The sequence below is a fragment of the Schistocerca nitens genome, chromosome 2, assembly GCF_023898315.1.
Source record: "Schistocerca nitens isolate TAMUIC-IGC-003100 chromosome 2, iqSchNite1.1, whole genome shotgun sequence".
In the NCBI taxonomy this organism is placed as follows: domain Eukaryota; kingdom Metazoa; phylum Arthropoda; class Insecta; order Orthoptera; family Acrididae; genus Schistocerca; species Schistocerca nitens.
In genome coordinates, this window is record NC_064615.1 from 1,118,701,194 (window position 1) to 1,118,728,443 (window position 27,250).

At 41.7% G+C, this 27,250-nt stretch overlaps 1 protein-coding gene across 1 annotated transcript in view; it reads left to right on the top strand.

Annotated features, from left to right (window-relative positions):
• The window catches only part of LOC126234805 (Down syndrome cell adhesion molecule-like protein Dscam2), a 222,741-nt gene that overhangs the window by 140,142 nt on the left and 55,349 nt on the right, over positions 1 to 27,250 (top strand). Inside the window, exon 6 of the mRNA XM_049943552.1 lies at positions 24,139 to 24,425. Coding sequence (XP_049799509.1) covers positions 24,139 to 24,425 — 287 coding nt within the window. The remainder of the gene's footprint in view (positions 1 to 24,138; positions 24,426 to 27,250) is intronic.

Genomic DNA, 27,250 nt, shown 5'->3' on the forward strand with positions numbered 1-27,250 from the left:
TGGCACAGCATAGTATGACCACAACTTCAAGGAGCAACGCGAGTGCAGAAAGAGATGATTTAAAGTAAAGGTAATTACAAACATATGACTGACAGTTCACATTCAAGAATTTGATACTCTGAATAAGTACTTTGCAGCTGCGAATATCAGTGGTAACAACCCATGTGGTGACTGTAGAATGAAGGGAACAGGTGCTAAGGTTGTGGTGATACAAAGACGACTTCACTGAAAAATCATCAGAAAATGTGAAGGGTTAAGGCAACAGTAAACAGGGGTAAAGAGAAGAGATGTAGCTGAAACATGTTATCACAATAACAGAGGAGGATCTTATGGTTATGGTTATAACAAAAAACTAAATAGCAGTGAAATAAACAGAGGAATGATTTGTTGATGAGAGTAACCTTTCCACACTGCACAACAATATATAACAAGTTGGGTGAGCTGTAACATGGACTGTCAGCATTTGTGTGTAGTGTTTGAGATTGAGACTAATTGGGTAGCTGACACCACAGATGAGGGACAGTCTGAGGAATTTAAATCATGGGAGGACTTCCAGGAAAAATTTAAGAGAAAATATTGGTCAGTGAGTATGCAAGAGAAATTAACGTTAGAACTATTAAACCCAAAATACTATAATAGCTGATGGGGTACATATAAGAAGTATATTGAATGACACCAGTCTTTGGTAGTATTTGTATTAACAACTTTTCTGGTATTAGGCAACGACATTTCGGTTTTTCATGTAACAAAATGTTTGACGAACTTTGATGAGATAATAGATTCTTTCACAGAAAGGAAAGCACACCATGTAAAGCTGCAGCCAGATTAGTGAGAAGAAACCACTAGGACCTAAGGATTGAAAAAATGTTTGCTGTCTTGCTTGTCTCTTATCTTAACTGATTTTATGTATCCTATATTTAATTTTATGTCACACAGAACAGCAAGTTATTAGCTAATAGGCAATAAAGAGTGCAAATTTTCTGAAGAGTTCTGGTTCTAACTGGTTACAAATAATCCTATCCAGTGTTAACTGCGAGATTTTCTTTAAGGGAGGCAGGATGTCAAACCGGCTGACTGGGAGCAGGAGAGGCACCTCAGAACATTTCAATTTCCACTGTCCCGAATATAGTTTGATGGCATCCATAACAAAATATACACATTTGAGTTCCACAGAGCGAAATACAGTGATGTGCGGTAGAAGAATGCTATGTGAAGAGCATGGCACTGCACTTTGGCACACTTAAGACCAAATAATATGTCTTACATTTCCTGAAAGATATATGTTTTATGTATCAGACTCTTCAGAAAGATGTGTGCTACAAAATGAACATATTTTTGTAAAGCTGTTTCCTTTTAAATTTTTTACGTCCTATCTGAAATGGTCGAGCAAGGCAGGGCAGGAATTGGGGGGGGGGGGGGGGGGGGGATTGCCACTATCTAGTATTGCCCTGATTCGGAAAGATCGTAATCGGGCTGATGCGAGAAATGTCTGAGTTATTGTGGGAGGGGAGGTGCAGTCTCCACATAACCCGTGTTTACATTTAGTGATTTTGCCATTTCCTCTTCGTTTACTGCCCTCATGTCAAATGAAAACAAAACGGATTTCTGTGGCAGGGAGCTATCAAATTAATTAAAACACATTCACATAATTACAGAAAGCTAAAATATGTTATTAATTTTACTTTATTTCCAACTATCTGACAGTCAAGCATTAATCGCCTTGCAGAATGATGAAGTTATATTTGTCAGTTTGCTATAGAAATTTGCTTTTCATTAATCTTTCCCTCTGAGGCAGTCAATTTATTTGAAATGAAGCATTTAATTCCACACTATTGGCTAGTTTCAACCATCTCCTGCATTTCAAGTGCACATTTTCATATTCTAGCATGTATCGCATTGCCATAATAAAGAACCAAACATGAGGTTACACAGTACCGGTACTTCAAGAAAATTCACATCTCAAAAACCACACTGAACACACTGAAAAGCTTAATATCAGGTCAAGGCCTACTTCATTGGAAACTTGGACATACGAATGTGCACTTTAAGGTGAATTATGCATTTTAATATGGTTCACGAAATTCTGATGCTCTTGGAGTATCGTCTGCTGTCTTGTTTCTTTTATGACATAATGTAAGATCTATTAAGGTTTTACACATACGAACATATGCGCTTCCTACGTCATTGTAGCTGTGCAAGTGCGTGACGCCTCTTATCTGGCGCTCTCTGGCAACTGCTGGAATGAATCTATTTCTAACAGGTCATGGGAAAGTATTGTGAATTGTGGTTTGAAAAGCGTAATTTTCAAAATAAATTTCTTTTTCCACAAGATGAACTATGTGTGAGAATTTATGATGAATTTCTTAAATCATAGAGCATTTGACTCTCATTTAAATATCAACTCTTTGATGATGAGCTACCCAGAACATCAGAGCAGAGGGAGGCAACTGGTTTGCTCACTGGGAATGTGGGAGGGAGACACGGCAGGTATATAAACCAGGCACGTCATGCATGATTCTAGGAGCTAGTCGGTAGTGGCACATGCTGAAAGGTGACATGGTGAAGTGAACTGGGAGGGGTGACAGGATGGAGGAAGGGGAAGCTGGTGGTGGGTGGAGGGTGTAAGGACATTGGATTGCCTGTGGTTCAGGCCAGGAAGATTATGGGAGCAAAAGATGTGTTGTAAGGATAACTCCCATGTGCATAGTTCAGAGAAGCTGGTTGTGGAGGGATGGATCCAAATGGCTCGGGCTGTGAAACAGCCATTGACATTGAGTGTGTTGTGTTCAGCTGCATGTTGTGTGACCCAGTGGTCAACATTGTTTGTGGCAACAGTTTCGAAGTGGGCGTTCATTATGGTGGTGGACAGCTGGGTTGTTGTCATACCAACATAAAAAGCTGTGCAGTGTTGGTGCAGCCAAGTTGATATGTGAGATGGCTGCTTTCACCACTGACATGGTCTCTGATGGGGTAGGATAAGCCTGTGACAGGACTGGTGTGGAGGTGCTGGGTTATTGGGCTGATCTTTCACCTTGGTTTGCTGCAGGGATTTTATACCTATCCCTGTGGCAAAGGGTTGGGAGTGAGTGTGGCATAGGGATAGACTAGAACATTGTGGGTGGTCAATGGAGCACCACTTTAGGAGGAATAGGAAGTATCTTTGGTAGGATGTTCATCACTTTAGGGCACGGTGTGAGATAATTAAAGCGTTGGTGAAGTTATGGGAGTTTGAGATGTGTACTTTCATAGACTACATTGTGAATACTCACACTAGAAATCACAAAACTGCTAGACGGCCTGCATGTATGCTTAAAAATTAACTCTCCTTAGCCACAAGAGCCACCATTTATCTTTGAATATACAGTGTGTTTATAAACGAATATCAAGTTTTTAACACTTTATAATGTTTATTACATTAAACTTACAGTTGTAAATGGTATGTCAAATGAAAGAGCAACTCAAAACAGTTTTACCAAGAACCTTATAAATGTTCAATGTGAGCACCATTTGTCACATGGCACACATCAAGGCTGTAGCCCAAGCTCTGTATAGGCCGCAAGGGGCCCAATGACAGGGCTTGCTTTGCATGGCCTCCACATTCACCCGACCTAATGCCATGCGATTTGTTCCTTTGGCGCTTCATCTTGGATCATCTTTATGTGCCTCCGCTACCAGCAGACTTCCCCAAATTAAGAAACTGGATTCGAATAGCTGATGCTACAATCACTGAAGACACACTCACCAACATTTTGGAAGAACTCTGCTGTAGACTCGATGTGTGCCATGTGACAAATGGTACTCACATTGAACATTTATAAGGTTCTTGGTAGAACTGTTTGATTTCCTTTTTCATTTGAAATATCATTTATAACTGTAAGTTTAATGTAATAAATATTATAAAGCGTTAAAGCACTGAAATTCATTTATAAACACCCTGAATGAATAACAGTTTCATAGTGTGTCACTGCTTGCCACCTGGAACTCCAAACATATACCTTGTTGCCCAGAAAGCTGCAAGAATGATTTCATTCCTGACATGTAAGTGATGTCAGCACAGTAACTACAGTGACAGGTTGAACTAGCAGATGTAAACAACAGATATGTATGCGATCAGTCAGTTGTCAGCAGGCAGTGTCAACAAGTGGACATGTGACAATATTGTGTCAACATTGTTGTGTCACAAATCACAATTGAGTAATGTCTCTAACAATTATTTAAGACATTCTCAAGAACGTTTTGAAGATGAAAGAAATGTGTGCAAAATTTGTTCTGCACTGCTTGACTCCCAAACAAGAGTTACACGGACACCTGCCATGACATGATTGAAATGCAAAAGTTAGATAGTTCTTTTCTGTAAAAGATCATCAGAGTGTTGCAGTATTTTTCTTTTTTTTACTTTGAAAAAGCATTTTGCTTGGTACCATAACAGCAATTATTAACAAAAGAATAATTATATGGAGTATCAAACAAAATTTGTTACAGGATGAGGATTTCTTGGTAGGAAGACACAGCATGTTATCTTAGACGGATCATCATTGACAGAAGTAGATGTAACTTCAGGCTTGCCCTAGGGAAGTTTGTCGGGATCCTTGTTTTAAGGCTTGGAAGTTATAAGTTATGAAATAGGTAGGTAATTCCGTACTGATATTTTGACTTCTTTTTGGAAGTAGCATGACAACTGTGTCAAAGTCTCTCTTGGAAGTGCCACTTTCAAAGGATTCAACACCAGAGTAAATCAGTATATTACAGTGTTTAGGTGAACAACATATCATTATTTTACTAGTGATTTTGTCACAACCATCTGAACATTTATCTTTAGGGAAGTTTATAACTCTGAGAACTCCTTTTGGGGATGTAAGATAAAGATGAATTGTATCAAACTTGTTTTGGAAGGCTATCAGCTAAAGAATTGTTCAAGCTTTAATTATCTGTTACTGACAGAATAAAGATAGAAGTATCTACAATTTTGGGACTGAGTTTTATCAGATTGTTACATATCTTTACTATTTTTCCTGATTAACTTTTCCTTATCTTGTTTTTACTGTGCTCCAAAACTTTCTTATTTTTCTTGCTGGAGGACCTTATTTTTTGAATTTAAGAGCGTTTTAATGATCTAATGACTTTACTATGACTATTAAAGTGCAGTGTCTTATGTAATCATTCCCACAACTCTTGTTGTAAATTGCAATAACAAAATTCAAACACAATAAAGTTGACTGCTGCAACATAATACTGTATGTTGCTCCTACAGTAACTGTCATATTGTGTTACATTTCATTCCCCTTTCAACTGCAGTGTATCTTGTTTGCATTTGCTGCAAATTTCTGCTATTTTTGAGAGTGATGCTGATCATAGCCCATCAAGGTTTTTCTGTTGTTGGAACAGAAATCATTTCTTTGCTTGAGTTCTTATAAGGATCTTTGAATCCTTGTAGCAGAATAAACCTATAAATAGGGTGTATATGACCTGAGACAACTGGGAGAGCCAGGAAAAACCTTGAAATTTTTTCATCCGGGAGAAACCGGGAAAACCCTGGGAATTTTTTAGAATTCCAGGAATTTTTCTTGTTTTAGTTTTCAGTTAAATTTTTGTAATTTTGACTGGTAAGAACCAGTACTCTAACAAAGTATATTGCTATATACCACTACTGCAGAATAATACTGCAGAAATAAAACATGAACAAGAGAAAAAAAAGTAAATAAAGCTTAAGTTGCAAAGGAACGCGCCACATACAACAACAAAACACAGTGCTCATACAAGCGTCTGCCAACAGCAAAATGTGTTAAAGACTTTAGGAAGACAATGCAGTGCTTCATAACAACAAACTGCCTCCGATGAGCTTGACGTCACAAGTTTACATTAGATTCGTTCAAGTAGTTGTGAGTGAGCTCATGCCCCTGCACGTATGGGTAGTACCTTTTCCCACTTTTGGCTATATAAGTGTGGCTGTTAGTTGTGCAAGCAATAGCAGCAAGCAGCCAGATGCTACCCGGAAAAATTTTACTAGTGCGCCCAAGCTGCCAGATTCATGCAAGCGCAGCAGGGCGGGATCTAGGGGTTGGTAGGGGGAGGGCAAACCAGGGTATCCGCCCCGGGCGGCAATTTTAGTGGGGACGCCAAATTCATATTCTTGATAGAAAAAAAACCTTGTTTCATAAAGCGCCTAGCATCAGCGCATGTTGGTCTAAAACATACACATGAAATTCAAGTTTTCGCAACAAACGGTTGCTTCATCAGGAAAGAGGGAAGGAGAGGGAAAGACGAAAGGATGTGGGTTTTAAGGGAGAGGGTAAGGAGTCATTCCAATCCCGGGAGCGGAAAGACTTACCTTAGGGGGAAAAAGGACAGGTATACACTCGCACACACACACATATCCATCCACACATACACAGGCACAAGCAGACATTTGCCAAAAATGTAGTTTCTGACTACCAGAGTAGAAATAAATGACAAGCGGGAATAACAGGTAAGATTATGTATTATCTTCTCGGTGTACCCAAGCAAATATAATTTTGACAGAAAATTTTTGGCCAGATCGCTACGCTAGTAAGGGCCATTAGTACAGCCCTTGGCTAGCAGCCGCGTAAGTTCTATTCTGGGAGTAACATGGAAAACGCATTGTACGAACACTCAATAATGCCTGACCAGAGAATAAACACAGGATAATGAAACCAGTGACTCTGGCAGTATGAATGACTTCAACCAGAGAATAAGTTTTGACACTGGCAGAAATAGTTACAGAATTAGTGATAACAAGAAGAAGAATGGGGACATGACACAAATCATGGAAGAATATGAAGATTCCAAATTTATACAAAAATTCGTACTACTACTTTTCTCATGGAGTATCCTCTGATGTGTTGCTTTTTTTATGACCTAATGTAAGATCTTTTAATGTTTTACATGTGTGAGCATATGGGCTTCCTATGTCAATGTAGCTGTGCAAGCGTGGTGACACCTGTTACCTGGCACATTCTGGCAACTGCTGAAATGAACGAATATCTAACAGGTCATGGGAAAATATTGCGAATGGTGGTTTGAAAAGCATTACTTTCCAAGTAAATTTCATTTTACACAAAATGAACTATGTACGAGAATGTACGATGAATTTCTTAAATCACAGAGCCTTTGACTCTCATTTAAAAATCAGCTCTTTGAGCACGAGCCAGTTATAAGAATTTCAAGCCCAGAAGATCAGACATTTATGTTGTTATTAAAGAATTTACTGGCCCATTTGTGTGATGTAGTATCTTAAATTGTAACACGCACAAAAAAGATTAACATTACATGTGAAAGATTAGCTTCTCTTACAGCTTATTGATCTATAGGTAGAGGAGAGTGGGCGATGTAATTCCGACGATAAATAATCACTCGCACTCCCGTCACTTATTATGAATACTTTTATTCTCGCAGCGTATACACAATGCGCATGGCATAGAGCGCTTAGAACATAGAACTGATCTTGCTGCGGTGGGGCATCTATATTTCTGGGAGGAAGAGCCAGGGGTTCTATGTCCTCACAAATCTTCGAGACCAATATTATACGTGAAATCCTTGTTTTTCTTGTAGCAACACTATGGATATTCATTTAAACTTAACAGTGATATTGCTATTGGCTGACTACATTACATGTCGTATGCTCTGAATATCCGCTGTCATCGGCTGGCAAGATCACGTGACATGAGCTATAACTGGCCTACAAAAACACTTCACAATCTCGATTTCAATACTTTGGAAGGAAACAGGAGGTGTTCGGTGAAATTCGCATTTATACTTTCGTAATATGAAAAAATGCAGCATACTTGTCGCTGCATATCGAAGATCTTTCCAAAATGGATTTTTTTTTTTTTTTTATGCTCCTCAGTTTCGTCTTCTAAAATGCATTCTCACGCTGGTGCATAAAACCATAGCTTCAAAGGTTTTACAGTTCCAAGGGAAAATGTGCTGTCACTTAACATGGAAAAGTTGTATTTTCACCCAGAAGAATGTGTATTTTTAACCGGAAGATGTGGGAGAAAACCAGGAATTTTTTATCCTTGTCCGCATATACACCCTGATAAACTGGAAGAGATACAGAAAGTTAATTTTAAACTTATGTACAGTGTTTCACCAACCACAATGCAGTCACACTGTGAATGTTGTTCTTCATTACTGTATTAGTTATCTCCTGTTCATAAGCAGCTGGAAAAGCTCAGACTGCTGTCAAGCAATTGGAAGCTGTCATGAATGGGTGTATTGGAAGGGCTAGTGAGAGTCTTACTAGAGATCCAGAAGGTATTGCAAGTACTTTCCTCTCCTCTGGACACCCCCTCTATTAAAGGAAGTAATAGGATCTGTCACTATACATCACTTGGCTGTGTGTGGTATGTCAGTGGTACACTCTGTTCATCAAGAATAGACTGATTTCAACAAACACTAGTGTGATGATTGGTCAGAAGCTGTAGCATATGTGCACTGGTATTGTTATGCTCTTGGAAGTAGGTCCTTCGTATCTGTTAGATATACACTCCTGGAAATGGAAAAAAGAACACATTGACACCGGTGTGTCAGACCCACCATACTTGCTCCGGACACTGCGAGAGGGCTGTACAAGCAATGATCACATGCACGGCACAGCGGACACACCAGGAACCGCGGTGTTGGCTGTCGAATGGCGCTAGCTGCGCAGCATTTGTGCACTGCCGCCGTCAGTGTCAGCCAGTTTGCCGTGGCATACGGAGCTCCATCGCAGTCTTTAACACTGGTAGCATGCCGCGAAAGCGTGGACGTGAACCGTATGTGCAGTTGATGGACTTTGAGCGAGGGCGTATAGTGGGCATGCGGGAGGCCGGGTGGACGTACCGCCGAATTGCTCAACACGTGGGGCGTGAGGTCTCCACAGTACATCGATGTTGTCGCCAGTGGTCGGCGGAAGGTGCACGTGCCCGTCGACCTGGGACCGGACCGCAGCGACGCACGGATGCACGCCAAGACCGTAGGATCCTATGCAGTGCCGTAGGGGACCGCACCGCCACTTCCCAGCAAATTAGGGACACTGTTGCTCCTGGGGTATCGGCGAGGACCATTCGCAACCGTCTCCATGAAGCTGGGCTACGGTCCCGCACACCGTTAGGCCGTCTTCCGCTCACGCCCCAACATCGTGCAGCCCGCCTCCAGTGGTGTCGCGACAGGCGTGAATGGAGGGACGAATGGAGACGTGTCGTCTTCAGCGATGAGAGTCGCTTCTGCCTTGGTGCCAATGATGGTCGTATGCGTGTTTGGCGCCGTGCAGGTGAGCGCCACAATCAGGACTGCATACGACCGAGGCACACAGGGCCAACACCCGGCATCATGGTGTGGGGAGCGATCTCCTACACTGGCCGTACACCACTGGTGATCGTCAAGGGGACACTGAATAGTGCACGGTACATCCAAACTGTCATCGAACCCATCATTCTACCATTCCTAGACCGGCAAGGGAACTTGCTGTTCCAACAGGACAATGCACGTCCGCATGTATCCCGTGCCACCCAACGTGCTCTAGAAGGTGTACGTCAACTACCCTGGCCAGCAAGATCTCCGGATCTGTCCCCCATTGAGCATGTTTGGGACTGGATGAAGCGTCGTCTCACGCGGTCTGCACGTCCAGCACGAACGCTGGTCCAACTGAGGCGCCAGGTGGAAATGGCATGGCAAGCCATTCCACAGGACTACATCCAGCATCTCTACGATCGTCTCCATGGGAGAATAGCAGCCTGCATTGCTGCGAAAGGTGGATATACACTGTACTAGTGCCGACATTGTGCATGCTCTGTTGCCTGTGTCTATGTGCCTGTGGTTCTGTCAGTGTGATCATGTGATGTATCTGACCCCAGGAATGTGTCAATAAAGTTGCCCCTTCCTGGGACAATGAATTCACGGTGTTCTTATTTCAATTTCCAGGAGTGTATTATTACTAAGTTACATTAAATGGAACTTTAAGAAATCCTAATGTATTAATAGCCATGAACATTTCTCTTAAATTATGCTTTAAATATGTAATTTTTATTTCAGTAATCATGTACAGTCACAGTCTCTGTACTGTTGTACTCTGATAGTCGCAATGTTAATATGCTGTAAGGAAATGGCTGAGACTGCTTCCTGCTCCATAGTGAAACATAAACATGTGTGTGGAACATGCTTAAAAAGGGTTGTGTTCTTAAAAGATTGTGTTCTTAAAGATTTTCTTAAATTTACAGAAAAAAATCTGTTATGAAGTTTTCCAGTGGACTGTATTTGAGGTAGTTGAACTACAAATACACACTGGAAGTATAGCAGACTCAGTGGCGTAGTAAATTGATAATTTGATGGAATTTATAGATTGCTGGTTCTAGCCTTGTCTTGGTCATCCTTTCTTTTCCAATTTGAAATCCCAGCATCTCGTAATTGTAAAATTCATCATCCTTTTTCATGAATAATACACGTCTTCTTGTTTCTAATTACATATTTGATTCACTATTCCTGTTTTTATTTTAAATATAAATTATTAATTATTGATATTTTAGGAGATAATGTTACTAAAGGCTGCTTAAATTAGGAATATGTAGGAAGTTAAATTTTAGGACAAAAATGGAAAATCGATTACTCTTTATTTCGACTATGTTAATTGTTTTACACCACGGATGTAGTCTGACACAAAGCAGAGTGATAAATGTTGTAGAAATATGAAAAACAATATTTTCACAGCATTGAGCACATCATAAAAATGTTGCAGTTTAACATATGCCACTCAACAATTACAATATGAACCTAACAGAAATGATCTGGAGCCAAGTAAAAAGGGATTTCTCATGAGAAATAACAAGAGTGTTAAGCTGCCAGACGTACTTGAACTAATGCATTCAGCTCTTTCACATGTCACTGCCATACGCTGGTGGGATATAGAACAACAGGTCATACAATAAGAGGATAAAATTTGGCACGTGGGTGGCTTTATGTATCCTGTTTTGGTTGGCAGGAGAGCCAACACCGTGTTACTAGAGGATGCCAAAAGACACGCGTTTTAGCCCACGCAGGCTGGCGTGAGGTCTGGAACAGGACAAGGAAATTAGAATGTAGAAAAAAGGACGTAGCTGGTGGAATACCTAACTTTAATCCATTAATGGTGAACGTAGGTCTGGACGGTACATGATTCACAATATCAATAGTAACTGATAATGGCGCCTTGCTAGGTCGTAGCAAATGACGTAGCTGAAGGCTATGCTAAACCATCGTCTCGGCAAATGAGAGCGTATTTTGTCAGTGAACCATCACTAGCAAAGTCGGTTGTAGAACTGGGGTGAGTGTTAGGAAGTCTCTCTAGACCTGCCATGTGGCGGCACTCGGTCTGCAATCACTGATAGTGGCGACACGCGGGTCCGACGTATACTAACGGACCGCGGCCGATTTAAAGGCTACCACCTAGCAAGTGTGGTGTCTGGCGGTGACACCACATTCCTCCCCCGCAAATCGGCGGACGGTTGTGGAATAAGGCTTCTGCCCGCCTTGGGGAGGACCCCATGTTGACGTATGTGACGAGGTGGGGAGCCTAACAACAGGCGAGGCTGTGCAACCCGCACCCTGCCATTCGGACTGCGGGGAGCTAGGAAACGCCTGAATACCTGCTCCAGGGTGCACGCCAACATGCGGTGTATGCGTCTGCAGAGATACAGGAGGGGCCGAAGGGTCGACCTCCATCGGGTCGGGGCACCTGACGGGCGAAGACGACATATGGTCCGGAGTGGGCAAGAGTTCCATGTCGGAGGACATCCGGTCACGGGAAGCGATCGGCGGCGCGTGACCCAGGGAGGTGCCTGGCGGTTGCAGCGACCCGTCTACTGCGGGCGTCGCTGGGGGGAGAACAGGCGGCGGTGGCGGTGGCGGTGGCGGCGGCGCGTCGCCATGGGGCAAAATGGAAGGCAGCGTCGGGAACACCTGGGGCTGAGGCGAGCCAGTAGATGGGTCCCCAGGGCGCTGACCGGACGGCACCGTCGCTGAAAGCAGACGGCGAGCGGCAGATCCCATGCGACGACAGAGGCGCAGCTGGTTGAAATGCCGACGCACCTCACCAGAGGCCTCCAAAACCAGATACATAGTGCATCCGAGACAGCAAAGAATGCGCCCTTTGAGCCAACGCCGTGAACCTCGGTAGTGACGATAGTAGACAACATCGCCTGGAGCAAAAGCAGGTGTCTGCCGCTGCACAGGAACCTGATGTGGCGGATGTAGCAAAGACATCAAGGTTCGATGATGACGACCGTGGAGCAACTCAGCCGGCGAGCGACCATCTCGGGGCTGAGAGTGATACGAGGACAAAAAGAGCCATAACGTGTCCTCCCGAGAATGCGACTCTTTTAACTTCAACATCTGAGACTTGAAAGTCCTGACCAATCATTCAGTGGCACCGTTTGACTGTGGCGAAAACGGCGCAGACGTCAGATGTTGAATACCATTGGCCTTGCAGAATGACAAATTCTGCGGACATGAGTTGTGGGCCATTGTCGGAAACAATAGTCTGTGGAAGACCTTCAATGCAAAAGATAGCAGATAACACTTGGATGGTGGCAGATGATGTGGAAGACATCCGGACAACAAAAGGAAAATTACTGAATGAATCGACCACAACCAACCATTTAGCATTCCAGAACGGACCAGCAAAATCGATGTGCAAGCGTTGCCAAGGGGAAGTGGATTTTGGCCATGCAAAGAATTTCTGCGGTGGGGCTGATTGTTGTTCGGCACACACCATGCAAGAAGAGCACATATTCGTAATCGCGGCATCGATTCCGAACCAAGTACAGTGCTGATGAGCAAGTTGTTTCGTTCTCACTATACCCCAATGTCGTTGGTGGAGAAGCTTTAAGACAGAGGACTGTAACGAACGTGGTACCATGACCCTGGACTGATCATTATCAGAACGCAACAGCAAAACAACACGTTGAACAAAAAGTCGCTCCTGGTGAGCAAAAAATCGGCGAACCAACGGATTCCCGATCCGTGACTTTGACAAGGGCCATTGCGTAGCAACAAAACGCCGAACGGTAGCAAGGACAGGGTCAGCAGCTGTGGCTGTAGCTACATGACGAAAATCAATCAGAAACGATTTGACCACGTCATCGGTTGCCGAATCAATGAACATGCAAGCAAGTTCGGAGGAATCAAATGCTCTATCCTCAGCAACAGGCAAACGGGACAACACATCAGCGTTTCTGTGCTTAGCAGTGGACCGATACAAGATATCGTAGCGGTACTGCAAGAGGAAAATAGACCAGCGAATGAATTTCTGCGCTGTACGTGGAGGTACAGGCTTGGTCGGATGAAAAAGCGATGTCAAAGGTTTGTGGTCTGTGATGATGGTAAAGTGACGACCATACAAGAAATTATGAAACTTTGTAACACCAAATGCGAGAGCCAATGCTTCTTTCTCGATCTGTGAATAATTTCTTTGCGCAAACGAGAACAATTTGGACGCAAAGGCAATAGGGCGATCGTGCGATCCATCTTTGTGCACAAGCACAGCACCGATCCTGAATTCTGATGCATCTACCATCAACAAAAGGGGCTTCTGGGGATCGAATGGCGTAAGGCAAGTATTGGAAAGCAACGCCGATTTCAGCTGGCGAAAGGCGCGTTCGCATTCCGTCGTCCAGATGAACGGAACACCTTTACGGCGTAAGCGATGAAGCGGAGCTGAAATGGAAGAGGCACATGGCACATAGTTATGATAATAGTTGATTTTTCCCAGCACACTCTGTAGCTGCTTCAAATTCTGCAGCAAAGGCAAGTCTTGTATGGCACGGAGGTGCTCAGGACTGGGATGTATGCCTTGGGCATTGAGTACATGTCTCACGTAGGTCAAGTCATGAGCAAAAAACACACATTTGTCCTTCCACAAGCAAAGACCATTTTGTCGCAAGACCTGAAATAATGTTCTGAGATTGGCTAAATGTTCTTCTTCCGACTTTCCGGAGAACACAATATTGTCCAGATAATTTGCTGCAGTAGGGACCGATGCACAAACAGTTTGGAGATATTGCTGAAACAATGCAGGGGCGGATGCACGCCCGAATGGCAGTCGTTTGAAATGATACAAACCAAGATGCGTGTTAACCACCAACGCGCTGGGAGTCTTTGTCCACTGGTATTTGCAAGTACGCATCTGCTAGGTCCAACTTCGAAAAATATTTACCCGGGCACAGTTTGTCAAAAAGATCTTCCGGGCGGGGTAAAGGAAAAGTTGCAATCACTAATTGCAGATTCACTGTTGGCTTGAAGTCCACACAGAATCTCAATTTTCCGGAAGGTTTTGGCAAAATTACTAAGGGTGATGCCCAGAGAGAAGCCTACACACGTTCAATTACAACTTGTGATTCCAAATCGTGTAATGTTTTTGTGACCTCATCACGCAATGCATGGGGAACATTGCGCGCTCTGAAAAATTTCGGTTGCATGTTTACTTTCAGTTCCAAATGTGCTTTATAGTTCGTAGCGCAACCAAGGCCCGGTGCAAAAATGTCTGCAAATTCTTCAAATAGACGAGAAACACTGTCTGAAGGCACAGTCTGGTTCACTGATAGGACCTGATTTACTATAGACAAGTTAAACAACTGAAATAAATTGAAACCAAACAAGTTCAGTGCAGAAGAAGAACGAAGGACGTAAAATGACACAATTTTTGTTTGTCCTTTGTATGTTGCAAGAAGGCTGCACTGTCCTAAGACAGGGATCTTTTGACCTGAATAGCTAGTTAACTTAACATTTGCGGCACGCAACAGAGGTGTGCCCAGCTGTTTGTACGTGTCTTGATTGATCAGTGAAACTGCAGCTCCGGTATCGAGCTGCAATGGTATCACTTTGCCATTAATGTCCAAGTCTACAAAAAGTTTATTGTCCTGCTGACGACAAGAGTGACTGTCTCGTGCAGCAGGAACTGTCACTGGCACATAATCACTTGCAACTTGACGGGATTTCCGGCGATGTCGATGCACACAATTTGAGGGACGAACACAGTCACTGGTAGAGAGAGTGGCACTGGGTGGAGTGGAATGAACTACATGAAATTCCATGGGCGAAGTTTCACGAGCCTGAGTATCCTTGGTTCGAATTCGGCGCGAAGCAAAGGGCCTGGAATGGTTGTGAGTTTCCGATCTGAGCTTTTTCTGGCAAACACTCTGAACATTTCCTTTTTTATTACAGAAAAAGCAAATAGCCTGGCATGACGGGCAATGCTCACGCGAATGTCTAGTAGTACACCGCGGGCATGATTTTAGCACTGCATTTGCTTGCCTGCACGGCACACGTGGCTGAGAGCCTGGCGGCAGCAGCGCAGCCGGGCGCAAGGGCTGTTTACTGCTCCGTGCAGCTCGCCCGGCGGGCCGGTTAACCTGACACACGGCTGGTGAAGTTTCAAATGATTCTTGAGCAAAGTCAAGTGTGTCCTTCCGATCCAATATGTCCATCACTTGTTGAAGGGAGGGATTGACTAGTTTCAAAATCTGTTCCCTTATACGAACATCAGAAACGTTCTGTGCAATTGCATCACGTTCCATAGTATCCGAATAAAGGAGTCCACATTGAAACTCAAAAGCACAATCCCTAGTAAGGCCTTGCAAGGTTGCAACCCACTCCCGATTAGTCTGACCTGCCGTACGTTTTGTACGAAAGAAGGTATACCTTTTCGCAACTACATTGACTGATTCTTTGAAATATGCATCTAATGCAGACAAAATTTCATCCTAGGACAGAGTTGCTACGTTGCGTCGGGGAAATAATTTGACTATCACATGGTACTTGTGGACGCCGACCGATGATAACAAAAACGGCTGCCGCTCGTTACCTTGAATTCTGTAGGCGGCGAGATGGAATCCAAATTGGCGTGACCACTCCTTCCAGCTTTCCAGTGCAGCATCAAAAGGTCGAAAAGTTGGTGCAAGAGCGTGTTGCAGCTGCGTGAGGGGTGGAGCGGTGGCTGCCGCATCATTTTGCATTGCCCGTTGACCCTGGACGAGATGTGCAAGAGCATCCAGTAAGGCCTGCGTCTGCTGATTCTGTAAGCGATAAAATTCAGACAGTATATCTGGAGATTGTGGCGAAGCCATTACACAAGTAAATCAGGGCAATATCGATAAGAACGCGGTTTTGCCTCGTCGCCAATGTTTTGGTTGGCAGGAGAGCTAACACTGTGTTACTAGAGGAGGCCGAAAGGCACGCGTTTTAGCTCACGCAGGCTGGCGTGAGGTCTGGAACAGGACAAGGAAATTAGAATTTAGAAAAAAGGACGTAGCTGGTGGAATACTTAACTTTAATCCATTAATGGTGAACGTAGGTCTGGGCGATACATGATTCACAATATCAATAGTAACTGATAATGATGCCTTGCTAGGTCGTAGCAAATGACATAGCTGAAGGCTATGCTAAACTGTTGTCTTGGCAAATGAGAGCGTATTTTGTCAGTGAACCATCGCTAGCAAACTCGGTTGTACAACTGGGGCGAGTGCTAGGAAGTCTCTCTAGACCTGCCGTGTGGCGGCGCTCGATCTGCAATCACTGATAGTGGCGACACACGGGTCCGACGTATACTAACGGACTGCGGCCGATTTAAAGGCTACCACCTAACAAGAGTGGTGTCTGGCGGTGACACCACATATCCTGTTATTTGTTGACTTGATATGAATGTATCAGAAAATGGTTCAAATGGCTCTAAGCACTATGAACTTAACATCTGAGGTCATCAATCCCATAGACTTAGAACTACTTAAACCTAACTAACCTAAGGACATCACACACATCCAGGCCTGAGTCAGGATTCGAACCTGTGACCGTAGCAGCAGCACAGTTCCGGACAGAAGCACCTAGAACTGGCTCAACGCATCAGATGACAGTTCCAAAACTAAAATGTATTTCTCAGATTCAGATAAGGAAGGAGCTAAGAGATTACCAGATGACTAACTGTGATTAATATCTTCAGTGGCTTCAGTGTTCAACAATATGGTGAAATTCCTGCAGCATACTTCTGCATCACTCATAGCTTGCTGAGAAAAATTAACCTGTGTTTAAGTTAGGAATTTTCATCTCTCAACAATATTATGGAAAGGATAGTTACTACTTACTGTATAGTGACACACACACACACACACACACACACACACACACACACACACACACAAAGACACGAACACATGACTGTAGTCTCAGGCCATGGCTTCAACTGCCAGAGACTCCAGTCATGTGTGTTTGAGTTGCGTTTGTGTGTGTGTCTGTTGTCTATTTTGACAATGGCCCTGTTGACCTAAAGCTTATTTCATGACAGTCTTTTTGTCGTGCCTATCTGTGGCTCAGCCTCTCTGCTATATGGTGAGTAGTAACTATCCATTTCATAATACTGTTAAATTCCATTACTTGAGTTTTCATTGCTCTTGTTTGTAATTAGAATACTATGTTAGGTAAGAATGAGTACATTTTATGCTTTCCGTCTTGTCACCTAAGTAGCGTGCGGTAGTGCTGGTGTTTTTCCAAATATTACTTCATTCTCTTTCAAAATTAAATGACGTTCAAAACTATGTTGTTTCTCTGCTCATCTCTTTTTACATCTGAACTGCAATTGCTCACATCATTGCGGGTTAGTCGGACCAACTAGCAGGCCAGTGCTGTCCAAGTTAAATGCGCTGGGAAAGCTGTTGTCTCACATTATTGCTCAGTATATGTGCATGTAAGACAGCGTAAAATGTATCCTTATGATCGTACTTGACTGTACTGGACCCAGTTTGGCTTCCGCTCCATGTGAAACAATATCTAATGAGATTCATGCAAATGTGGAAGAATACTTGTTGTAATGTTTGTATCACGTTTATTGGTATGATGAACATAATATAGGTCTAGAGGCCCTGTAAAGGGGAGGCCGTCACCAGGGAGATCTCGGGGTACTACACTCAACTACATAATCATGAAAACAGTTGCCTCCCACTGGAACTGAAACTGAGCTGGTGAGGTACACTTCAGCTGTTGGGAAGCTTGCTGTGTCCCCTGTTAAGAAGCAACAACTGCAAAGGGAGTCACAGTCTGAAGGTACAGCAAATAATGGTACGCATAAGGGAAATAGCAGCAGGGAATGAGAAGGATCATCCTGTGGACTACATGCGCATACCTAGGTGTCTAATTCAGCATGTTGTTGAAGCTGTTAAAAGCAGTCACAGAGGAAGCAGGGTGCAACCAACAACAAATTGTGGCACACTTTGAAGTAAACAGTGCCTTTCACCTGGATTATGAGATCATACTTGGATCATTCCAGACTGCCAGAGAAGGTTAGGAGGACAAGCCTTGCCCACAGAATTTCAGCATAGTTAATTCACAGTTTGTTGTATGCCCCAGAATTGATCATGGTCGTCTGGTTCTGAACCAAAGAATAGAGGCTCAAACTGGAGACTTTGTAGGTTTTGTGACAAGCTAAGCTGTCACATTTCCTAGACTTGCACCAGAGGGTTGATAAATGTAGGGTGTCCATAAATAGGTCAGAGGTGTACCACATATCAGATGGTGCTTCTGGAGAGATGACACTGTGTGGAGTGCACAAAGGGTTTTTAAATTAATTGGCTCTGCCTAGTACAGCTGTAGGAGAACGTGAAATAATAATGTAAGATTTAAAGAATAGCTTATAAAAATCCTTGTGATAAGCTGGCAAAACATTCACAACGAAGTGCTACAATTTGAGGCACTCATGAAAGGTAGTTGAGTTCACAGAATACAAGGTGTAGAAATCTGGCTAATTCTTGAAATAGATGCTAGTGAGATTTTTGCAGTAAATCCAAGTGTCTATCAAAAGGATAGGTTAATAGGAAGTTGCAGTGGTGTATTTATCACAGTAAACAAGAATCTGAACTCCACTGAGACAGAAATTGAAGCTGAATATGATAGCGTTTGGGCAAGATTCAATATCAAGGGTGGGCATAAACTCGTGATCCGATCTTTCTATCTGACACAAGACTCATCTACAGATGTAACTGAAAATTTTAGAGAAAACTCTACTTGTTATTACTTATGTTTGTCACTCAGACTGTCATAATTGAAAGAGACATAAATCATCAAAAAATGGACTGGGATGATTACAGTTTTGTAAGTGGTAAGTGTGACAAGACATCGTGTGAAGTAATATCATATGCCTTCTCTGAAAACTATCTAGAACAGATAACATGGGAGCCTTTTCATGATGGAAATATATTGGACCTAATGGCAACAAATTAACCTGACCCCTTTTAGAATATCCCCATGGAAACTGGCAGAAGTAGAAAGATTTATATGTTCAGTAGACCAGTTACAGAGGTTATATAGTGTCATGCTACAATAAGTAGCTTCAAACATTCAACTCCAGGCAGGAGCTTGTAGCAGAACTGTGGCTGAAGTTTCAAAGACTAGCTGACCAAGCCTGAGATATATACATACCTACATACATACATACATACATACAATTCATCATTGGAGGGACTCTCCATCGGTTTCAGTATCCGTAAAGAAACTTCTACACAAATGGTGACTGCTGCACCATAATTGTGAATCAAATTGTGTGAGTATAGATAGAAAGATGCTAAATGAAACACATGTGGCTTTCAAAGGAGCTCTGTGTAATGCTTTCAATAACTGCCGTAGCAGAATCATGTTGAAAGAGCTATGACAAAGCCCAAGGATGGTCAGTTGTTTGGACAGAGCCTAAAATTTGATAAGAATGAGATTGCTTATTTTAAATTAGATGTTATCATAGTTATAAATTATTTTTGGGAAACTACATACACAATTTCACAAGCCACCAGCAAGGATCACACTCAAACAATGGCTCAGTGGATACATTGCAGGTAAAGATCGTACAGTCGGGTTACAGTCGTATTTTCTGTTTACGTTTTGCCACAGCAAATCTATAGAATTTTGTTTAATTGTTCTTTGCTCTCTTCAGCAATTTAACTGCAGCATACCTCTTCATTATTTAACTCACATTTCTGGAAAGTAGCATAAAGTTTAAGTTTTTGTTTCAGAAACTTTGTACTCTTGTTTTTGTGTTTTTGTTTACATACAGTTGCATATAGGCCAAATTTGTGGAATCATACTTTTGTGTTTGTCTGTAATTTAACTGACTTATTCTTAATAAACTATTACATTTATCGTGAGTGAAAAGTGCTTGACGTGCCATGGAATTGTTAGGTTGGGGTTTTGGTGTGATGGGTGCTGTAGTTTTTTCCATGTGTGTGACCATAGTGGTGCGGGAATAGGGGAAGTAAATGAGACTCATCAGTGGTTTTGTAGGATATATAGAAGAGATAGGAAGATACTAGAACAGGAGGTGAAAATTGCTGCCCTTCAGGCTGAGTTAGGCAAGGCCAGGTGAGATCTTGACAGGTTAAGGAGGGAGAAGGGTAAAGAGAGGTGGGAACTGGCAACAGGAGGAACAGGCATAGAACTTTGTCTGACAGCTTCGTGGTGAATGTGGAAAACAGATTTGACCTGTTGCTTCAGCTAGAAGCTGATGAGCCTCAAGCAGTTGCAGGTGTAGACAAGGCACAACAAACTTTCAGCAGCAAATTGAAAAGTAAGAATGTAGGGAAATCAGTAAAGAGAATGAAAGTGTTGTTGTTAGGTAGTTACCATGGAAGAGGTGTTGGCCAACTTTTGCAGGATGAACTAGGATCAGAATACCAGGTCACCAATTTTTTTTAAACCTAGTGCTGGTCTGGGGCAGGTGACAGAGGACTTAGGATCACTGTGCAGAGATTTCACTAAGGAAGACTCCATGGTTATAGTGGGTGGGCCAATTAATAGTATTGACAGAGATCCTGGGTACAGTATACAGTGTGACCTGGCAAAGATTGCATCAGCATCGAAGCATACTAGTGTTGAGTTTGCATCTGTTCTTCAGCGCCATGACCAATCCCATTTGAACTCTTCTGTCCAGAGAGCTAATTTGGAGTTGGAGCTGCTGCTTATGTTGGGTGCAGGGTCACACATTGGTGTGGTTACTGTTAATTCTCTCAATAGTTGGGATTATACTAGGCATGGCCTTCACCTCAACAGGAAAGGGAAGGGTAAACTGGCTGGGAAAATAGCAGGAAAGTTAAATGGGGGAGGCACTGTCATGAGCGATAAAATATCAGTGGTTATAGGGTTCAGAAAAGACCCTTTTTTTAGGGTAGGGAGGACAGAAAGAAGCCAAGTTTTAAGAGAGATTAGGACTGAGACAATCCTTCAGTTTGAGAAAGGAACCAACAAACATAATTCTAGCTTATTACATGAGCACAAAAAGCTATTGGTTAAGAATTTTCAACAGTCTGCAGAAATTGCAGCTCTATCCAATTTTAACTCAGTCAATGTGAAATGTCAGCTATCTTTATTGCATCAAAATATTCAAGGACTGAGAAATAAAATTAATGAATTAATTATCTGCATAGATGAATTAGAGTCCTTGAACCCAGCTGACATAATCTGCCTCTCTGAACATCATGTGAACATTGTCTAACCTTGTGTAAGACCCTGAAAAAATTTAAAGAAAAAGGTATTACAAATTGCACTTTGTGCGACAAGAGCTTGAGTTTCTGGGGTATATTGTAGGGGTGCAGGGCATTAGACCGGATCCTGAGTGCATAAAGGCTATTAAAGAATGTCCACCCCCTAGAAACATGACAGTTGAAGGGATTTATAGGAATGGCTGGATACTATAGATGGTATATATGAAGTCAAGAAGTGAATCAACCCAAGAATTTTACATTTATTAAGAAAGAGAATCCTTTTTCAAGGATAGTGGGGTCTAGATCATGTAAATCATAGATCCATAGCTTTTGCTAACCATAGTCTTGATAAACATGAATTAAACTATGCAGCTACTGCAAAAGAACTATTGGCAATAGCATGGATTATCCAAAAATTCCAAACACTAGTGTGGTGGTCAGAAATCCATGTCCATACAGATCATCAAGCTCTATCTTTTTAAATGAGAAGTCGGTTGTTACATAGTAGATTAATGTGATGGATGTTGTTCCTACCGGAATATGACATTGGGATACAGTACTGATAAGGTTCTGAGGATATTTTACTGGATGCTTTGTCTAGGTTACCAGTAGGCCTGGAAGAGTTAAACTGTATGGAGGGACCTGACATAATTTTTGCAATTAATTTTATGACAGTAGGCTATCTGCACACCAGGATACTATAGGTGGCCCAAAGAATAACAGAAAACATCCCTCATGATCCCTATGTCACAGAAATGTTTGCTATGTGTATTTGAATTCCTTACTTCCTAATCAAGCAGGAAAGTGGAAAATTATAGGGCATAATTTGTTTTGGAGAGACAGTATAACATTGCAACGTTGGCACATTTGCATTCCGAAGTTAATGGAAGACGAAATTGTGTGGTATATTCATACAGGATATGGACACTTGGAATAAAAAAGTGTATAGCTCATATGAATAAGTTCTGTTATTTTAAGAAGCTAGGACATAAAGTAGCATCTTTAATTAGGACCTGTAAAATCTGTCAGAAGGTGAAAGAGAGTAACACTCATGTTAAATACAAAATGTATCCAATTATTTCTAAATCGTTGCAATATCTTACAGCAGCAGATTTTTTGGACTGATTTCTAAAGGAAAGGGAGGAGTGTCATACATTTTGGTCATCATATAGTGCTGGTCAAAATATGTTAAGTTAAATCCTATCAAAAGAGCAATTACACAGATGGTTATACACTGTTTGCAACAGTACTTTGTGGAGGTGGGAACACCAAAACAATTTCTCACTGATAATGGACCACAATTTGTCAGTAATGAATTTAAAGAATTTCTAGCTTGGGAAGATATTCGTCAAGTATTAATACCAAACTATAGCCTGTCCTCGAATCTGTGTGAAAGAGTTATGAAAGAAATTGGGAAGTTATGCCACACCTACTGCCATGGAAAACATACTTTATGGGCAACAAAAATTAAAGACTTTGAACTTATTTTAAATGAATTACCACATTTATCAACTGAATTAACATCTTTGGAAGTAATAGGCAAACCCTTTGTAGGAGAACCTCTCACTAAATGTTTTACTTGGCCTGGACATCTTACTCTCTACTACGAACTGAATCAGCAAATAGTTTCTAGAAATTTAGTTGAAAAGGCACAACACAGAGTGAGTAAGCATAATGAGAAAGCTGTAGAACTGCAGTACTAGGTCGATGACCTAGTCCTTGTAAAACAGCATCTTCAGAGCTCTGCCCTAAAGAAAGAGAGACACAAGTTTTTCCAAAAGTATGAAGAACCATGCTGGGTTCAAATAGTTATCCATCCCAAGACATTATTTTTAGTGGATCCTACAACTGGGTCAGAGAAAGGAAAGTACAATCTAAAGGACATAAGAAGATGGCACACTTTGGTGCCAACAAAATAGGCTCAGACACATTGGTCACCTGACACCTCCACAGCCAGCATCACTTGCAGCAGACTCACCAATGTGCACCTCAGAAACAGTGGGTCTCGGTGCCAAAACGTGACACACAGGGTGAGGAACAAGAGGCTTCACCTTAACCAGTACAATGCACGCCACAGTCACTGGTCAGAGTATCCAGATGATACCGTCACCCACACAGATGGCATGACATGGGGCATCACCATAGAGAGTGACTTCCAGTCACTTGTTCCATACCACCTTGCCATCGTCATCATTGACTGGTACTGTGCTGGCCCTAATGGCCTCTCTTGTAGAGTAGGATATAACATCTGGCTGTAAGATTGACATCAAAAGTGAATCAGAGAGTATAGTACTCACTGAGATTCAGTTCATTTTTGTTAGTGTCTACGTGAAATGTGAATAACCCCATTACAAAATAATTATAAAATCAGTACTGACTCTTTTCTTGTACTCACCATACTGTATACCACCGCAACCATTGCAACACTCTATCCTTCATATGGTTCTCTTACTTGGTTTAGGGTTAATTTCTGTGCTATGTGTCTGTGTGCCATGCATTAGACAGCAGTAATATTATCTTTCCTCATTTTTGTTTATTGTTTCCAGCTCAAAATTTCTATTATTGTAGTGTGAATTTTTAATTGTTTTATTGGTATACATCTATTCACATAATGTTTTCCAAATACTGTATCTTAACATGTTCTTTGTTTATTTTGCAGAGAAATCGTCAGAAACAGGAAAAATAGAAGATTTGGATCGGGGAGCAGTTCCTATGAAATATGACAACATTGAAAGTGGCATTGCCTCAGCAAATCTCCAAGAAGCAGTCTATATTGCCACTCCAATGCGTGTTTCTCTGGGACAGAGACAAGATATCAGCCCTTACGCAACATTCCGTGTCCCTGTTCTGGAAGATGCAGATCATTTGGATGCTATAGACAATGTTGAATCACACAGGGCTTCCAGCTGCCTCCAGTACAGTGAAAAGCCACATCATTCATCAACAGTAAGTGTTAAATTGTTGTTAAGTTATATGTATCAAGTTGTGCATAAATGACTAAAAGTAATTATAGATTCTGATCTAATATTAATCATATTGCCACATCACTGAGTGGCGTTATCTGTAAAACTTCCATCAACTGAAGCTAAAGTAAATTTACACTCGAAAGCAATTGGTCAAAATTCATAGTAATAAACGGTAACACAAACGTTAGCTTTGGGAACCAGTGATTCCAGTTGTTGATTATTCTCACATTCCTACACAGATATTGGTAAGAAACCACCACTGAACTTGAGTCAAAGACAGGACTAGGAGCAAAGTATCAGATAAAGACACTAAACAGGAGAAATTTTAACTCCTGAGAAGTGAGAAGTGGGAGAGAGAGGGAGCAGTGTATCTGTAAGATATAAATAAGATTTATATTTTATGTCTTTATCTATCTTGTTGTACCAAGGGTAAAAGCTCCATCTCCATGATTCATTGATTTTAAATGGAGATTTTCATCATTGCCTGGTGAAGCAGCCATACAGTCATAACTGTATTTTTTGGAAGACTGTTTCACAATTTGTCAAAAGTGGCTTTCGTTTACATTATTTCATCATAATAAGACATAGTTATCACAACTTAAGCTCCAAAATGCTCATGTTGATGTTGTTGTTGTTGTTGTTGTTGTTGTTGTTGTTGTCGGTGGTGGTGGTGTGGGCCTCAGTCCAAAGACGGGTTTGATGCAGCTCTCCATGCTACTCTATCCTGTGCAAGCCCCTTCATCTCCTAATAACTACAGCAACCTACATCCTTTTGAATCTGCTTACTGTATTCATCTCTTGGTCTTCTTCTTTGATTTTTACCCTCCACATTTCCCTCCAGTACTAAATTGGTGATGCCTCAGAATGCTACCAACCAATCCCTTCTTCTAGTCAAGTCATGCCACAAATTCCTCTTCTCCATTCCTATGCAGTACCTCCTCATTACGTATGTGATCTACCCATCTAATCTTCAGGATTCGTCTGTAACACCGCATTTCAAGAGCTTCTACTCTCTTCTTGTCTAAACTGTTTATAATCCATGCTTCACATCAATACAGGAGTACAATCCATACAAATACTTTCAGAAAAGACTTCCTGACACTTAAATCTATACTTGATGTTAACAAATTTCTCTTATTCAGAAATGCTTTTCTCACCATCATCAGTCTACATTTATATCCTCTCTACTTCAAGCATCATTAGTTATTTTGCTACCAAATAGCAAAATTCACCTACTACTTTGAATGTCGTATTTTCTAATCTAATTCCCTCAGCATCACCTGATTTAATTTGACCACATTCCATTACCCTTGTTTGGCTTTTGTTGATGTTCATTTTGTATCCTCCTTTTAAGACACTGCCCATTCTGTTCAACTGCTCTTCCATCATATTTCCCTCAAGTTAATCTCCATTGTATAGTCCTTCTATATACTCCTTCCACCTTTCCACTTTCTCTTCATTGCTTAGGTCTTGTTTTCCATCTGAGCTCTTGATATTCATACAGGTGATTCTCTTTTTTCCAAAGGTCTCTTCAGTTTTCCTGTAGGTGGCATTTGTCTTACCTGTAGTGATATATGCTTCTACGTGCTGACATTTCCCCTCTAGCCACTTCTCCTTAGCCATTTTGCACTTCATGTTGATTTCATGTTTAAGAGATTATTACCCTCCATGCTGCCCTCCAATACTGAATTGGTGATCCCTCCCAACTGATCTCTTCTTCTAGCCAAGTAGTGCCACAAATTTCTCTTCTCCCCAGTTCTATTCAATACCTCCTCATTAATTATGTGATCTACCCATCTAATCGTCAACACTCTTCTGTAGCACCACATTTCAAAAGCTTCTATTCTCTTTTTGTTATTGTCCATGATTCACTTCCATACATGGCTACACTCCATACAAATACTTTCAGAAATGACTTTCTGCCACTTAAATCTGTACTCAATGTTAATAAATTTTTCTTCTTCAAAAATGCTTTTTTTGCTATTTCCAGTCTGCATTTTATATCCTCTCTAATATGACCATCATCAGTTACTTTTCCCCCAAATAGCAAAACTCATCTCCTACTTTAAGTGTCCCATTTCCTAATCTAATTCCCTCAGCATCATCTGATTTAATTCAACTACACTCCATTATCCTCATTTGCTATTGTTGATGTTCATCTCATATCCTACTTTTAACACACTGCCCATTCTGTTCAACTGCTCTTCCAGGTCCTTTACTGTCTCTGATAGTTACTGTGTCATCGGGAAGCTGCAAAGTTTTTATTTCTTCTTCATGGGTTTTAATTCCTACTCCAAATTTTTATTTTGTTTCCTTTACTGCTTGCTCAATATACTGATTGAATAACTTGGGGATAAGCTACAGCCATGTCTCACTCCCTTCCCAACCACTGCTTCCCTTTTATGCCCATTGACTCTTGTAACTGCCATCTGGGTTCCGTCAAATTGTAAATAGCCTTATGCTCCCTGTATTTGACCTCTGCCACTTTCAGAATTTGAAAGAGAGTATTCCAGTCAACATTTTCAAAAGCCTTCTCTAGGTCTTCACGTGCTAGAAATGTGGGTTTGTTTTTCCTTAATCTGTCTTCTAAGATAAGTCGTTGGGTCAGTATTGCCTCACGTATTCCAGCATTTCTACAGAATCCAAACTGATCCTCCCCAAAATCAGATTCTACCAATTTTTCCATTCGTTTTTAAAGAATTCTTGGTAGTATTTTGCAGCCATGACTTACTAAACTGACAGTTTGGTAATTTTCACACCTGTCAACACCTGCTTTCTTTGGGATTGGAATTATTATATTCTTCT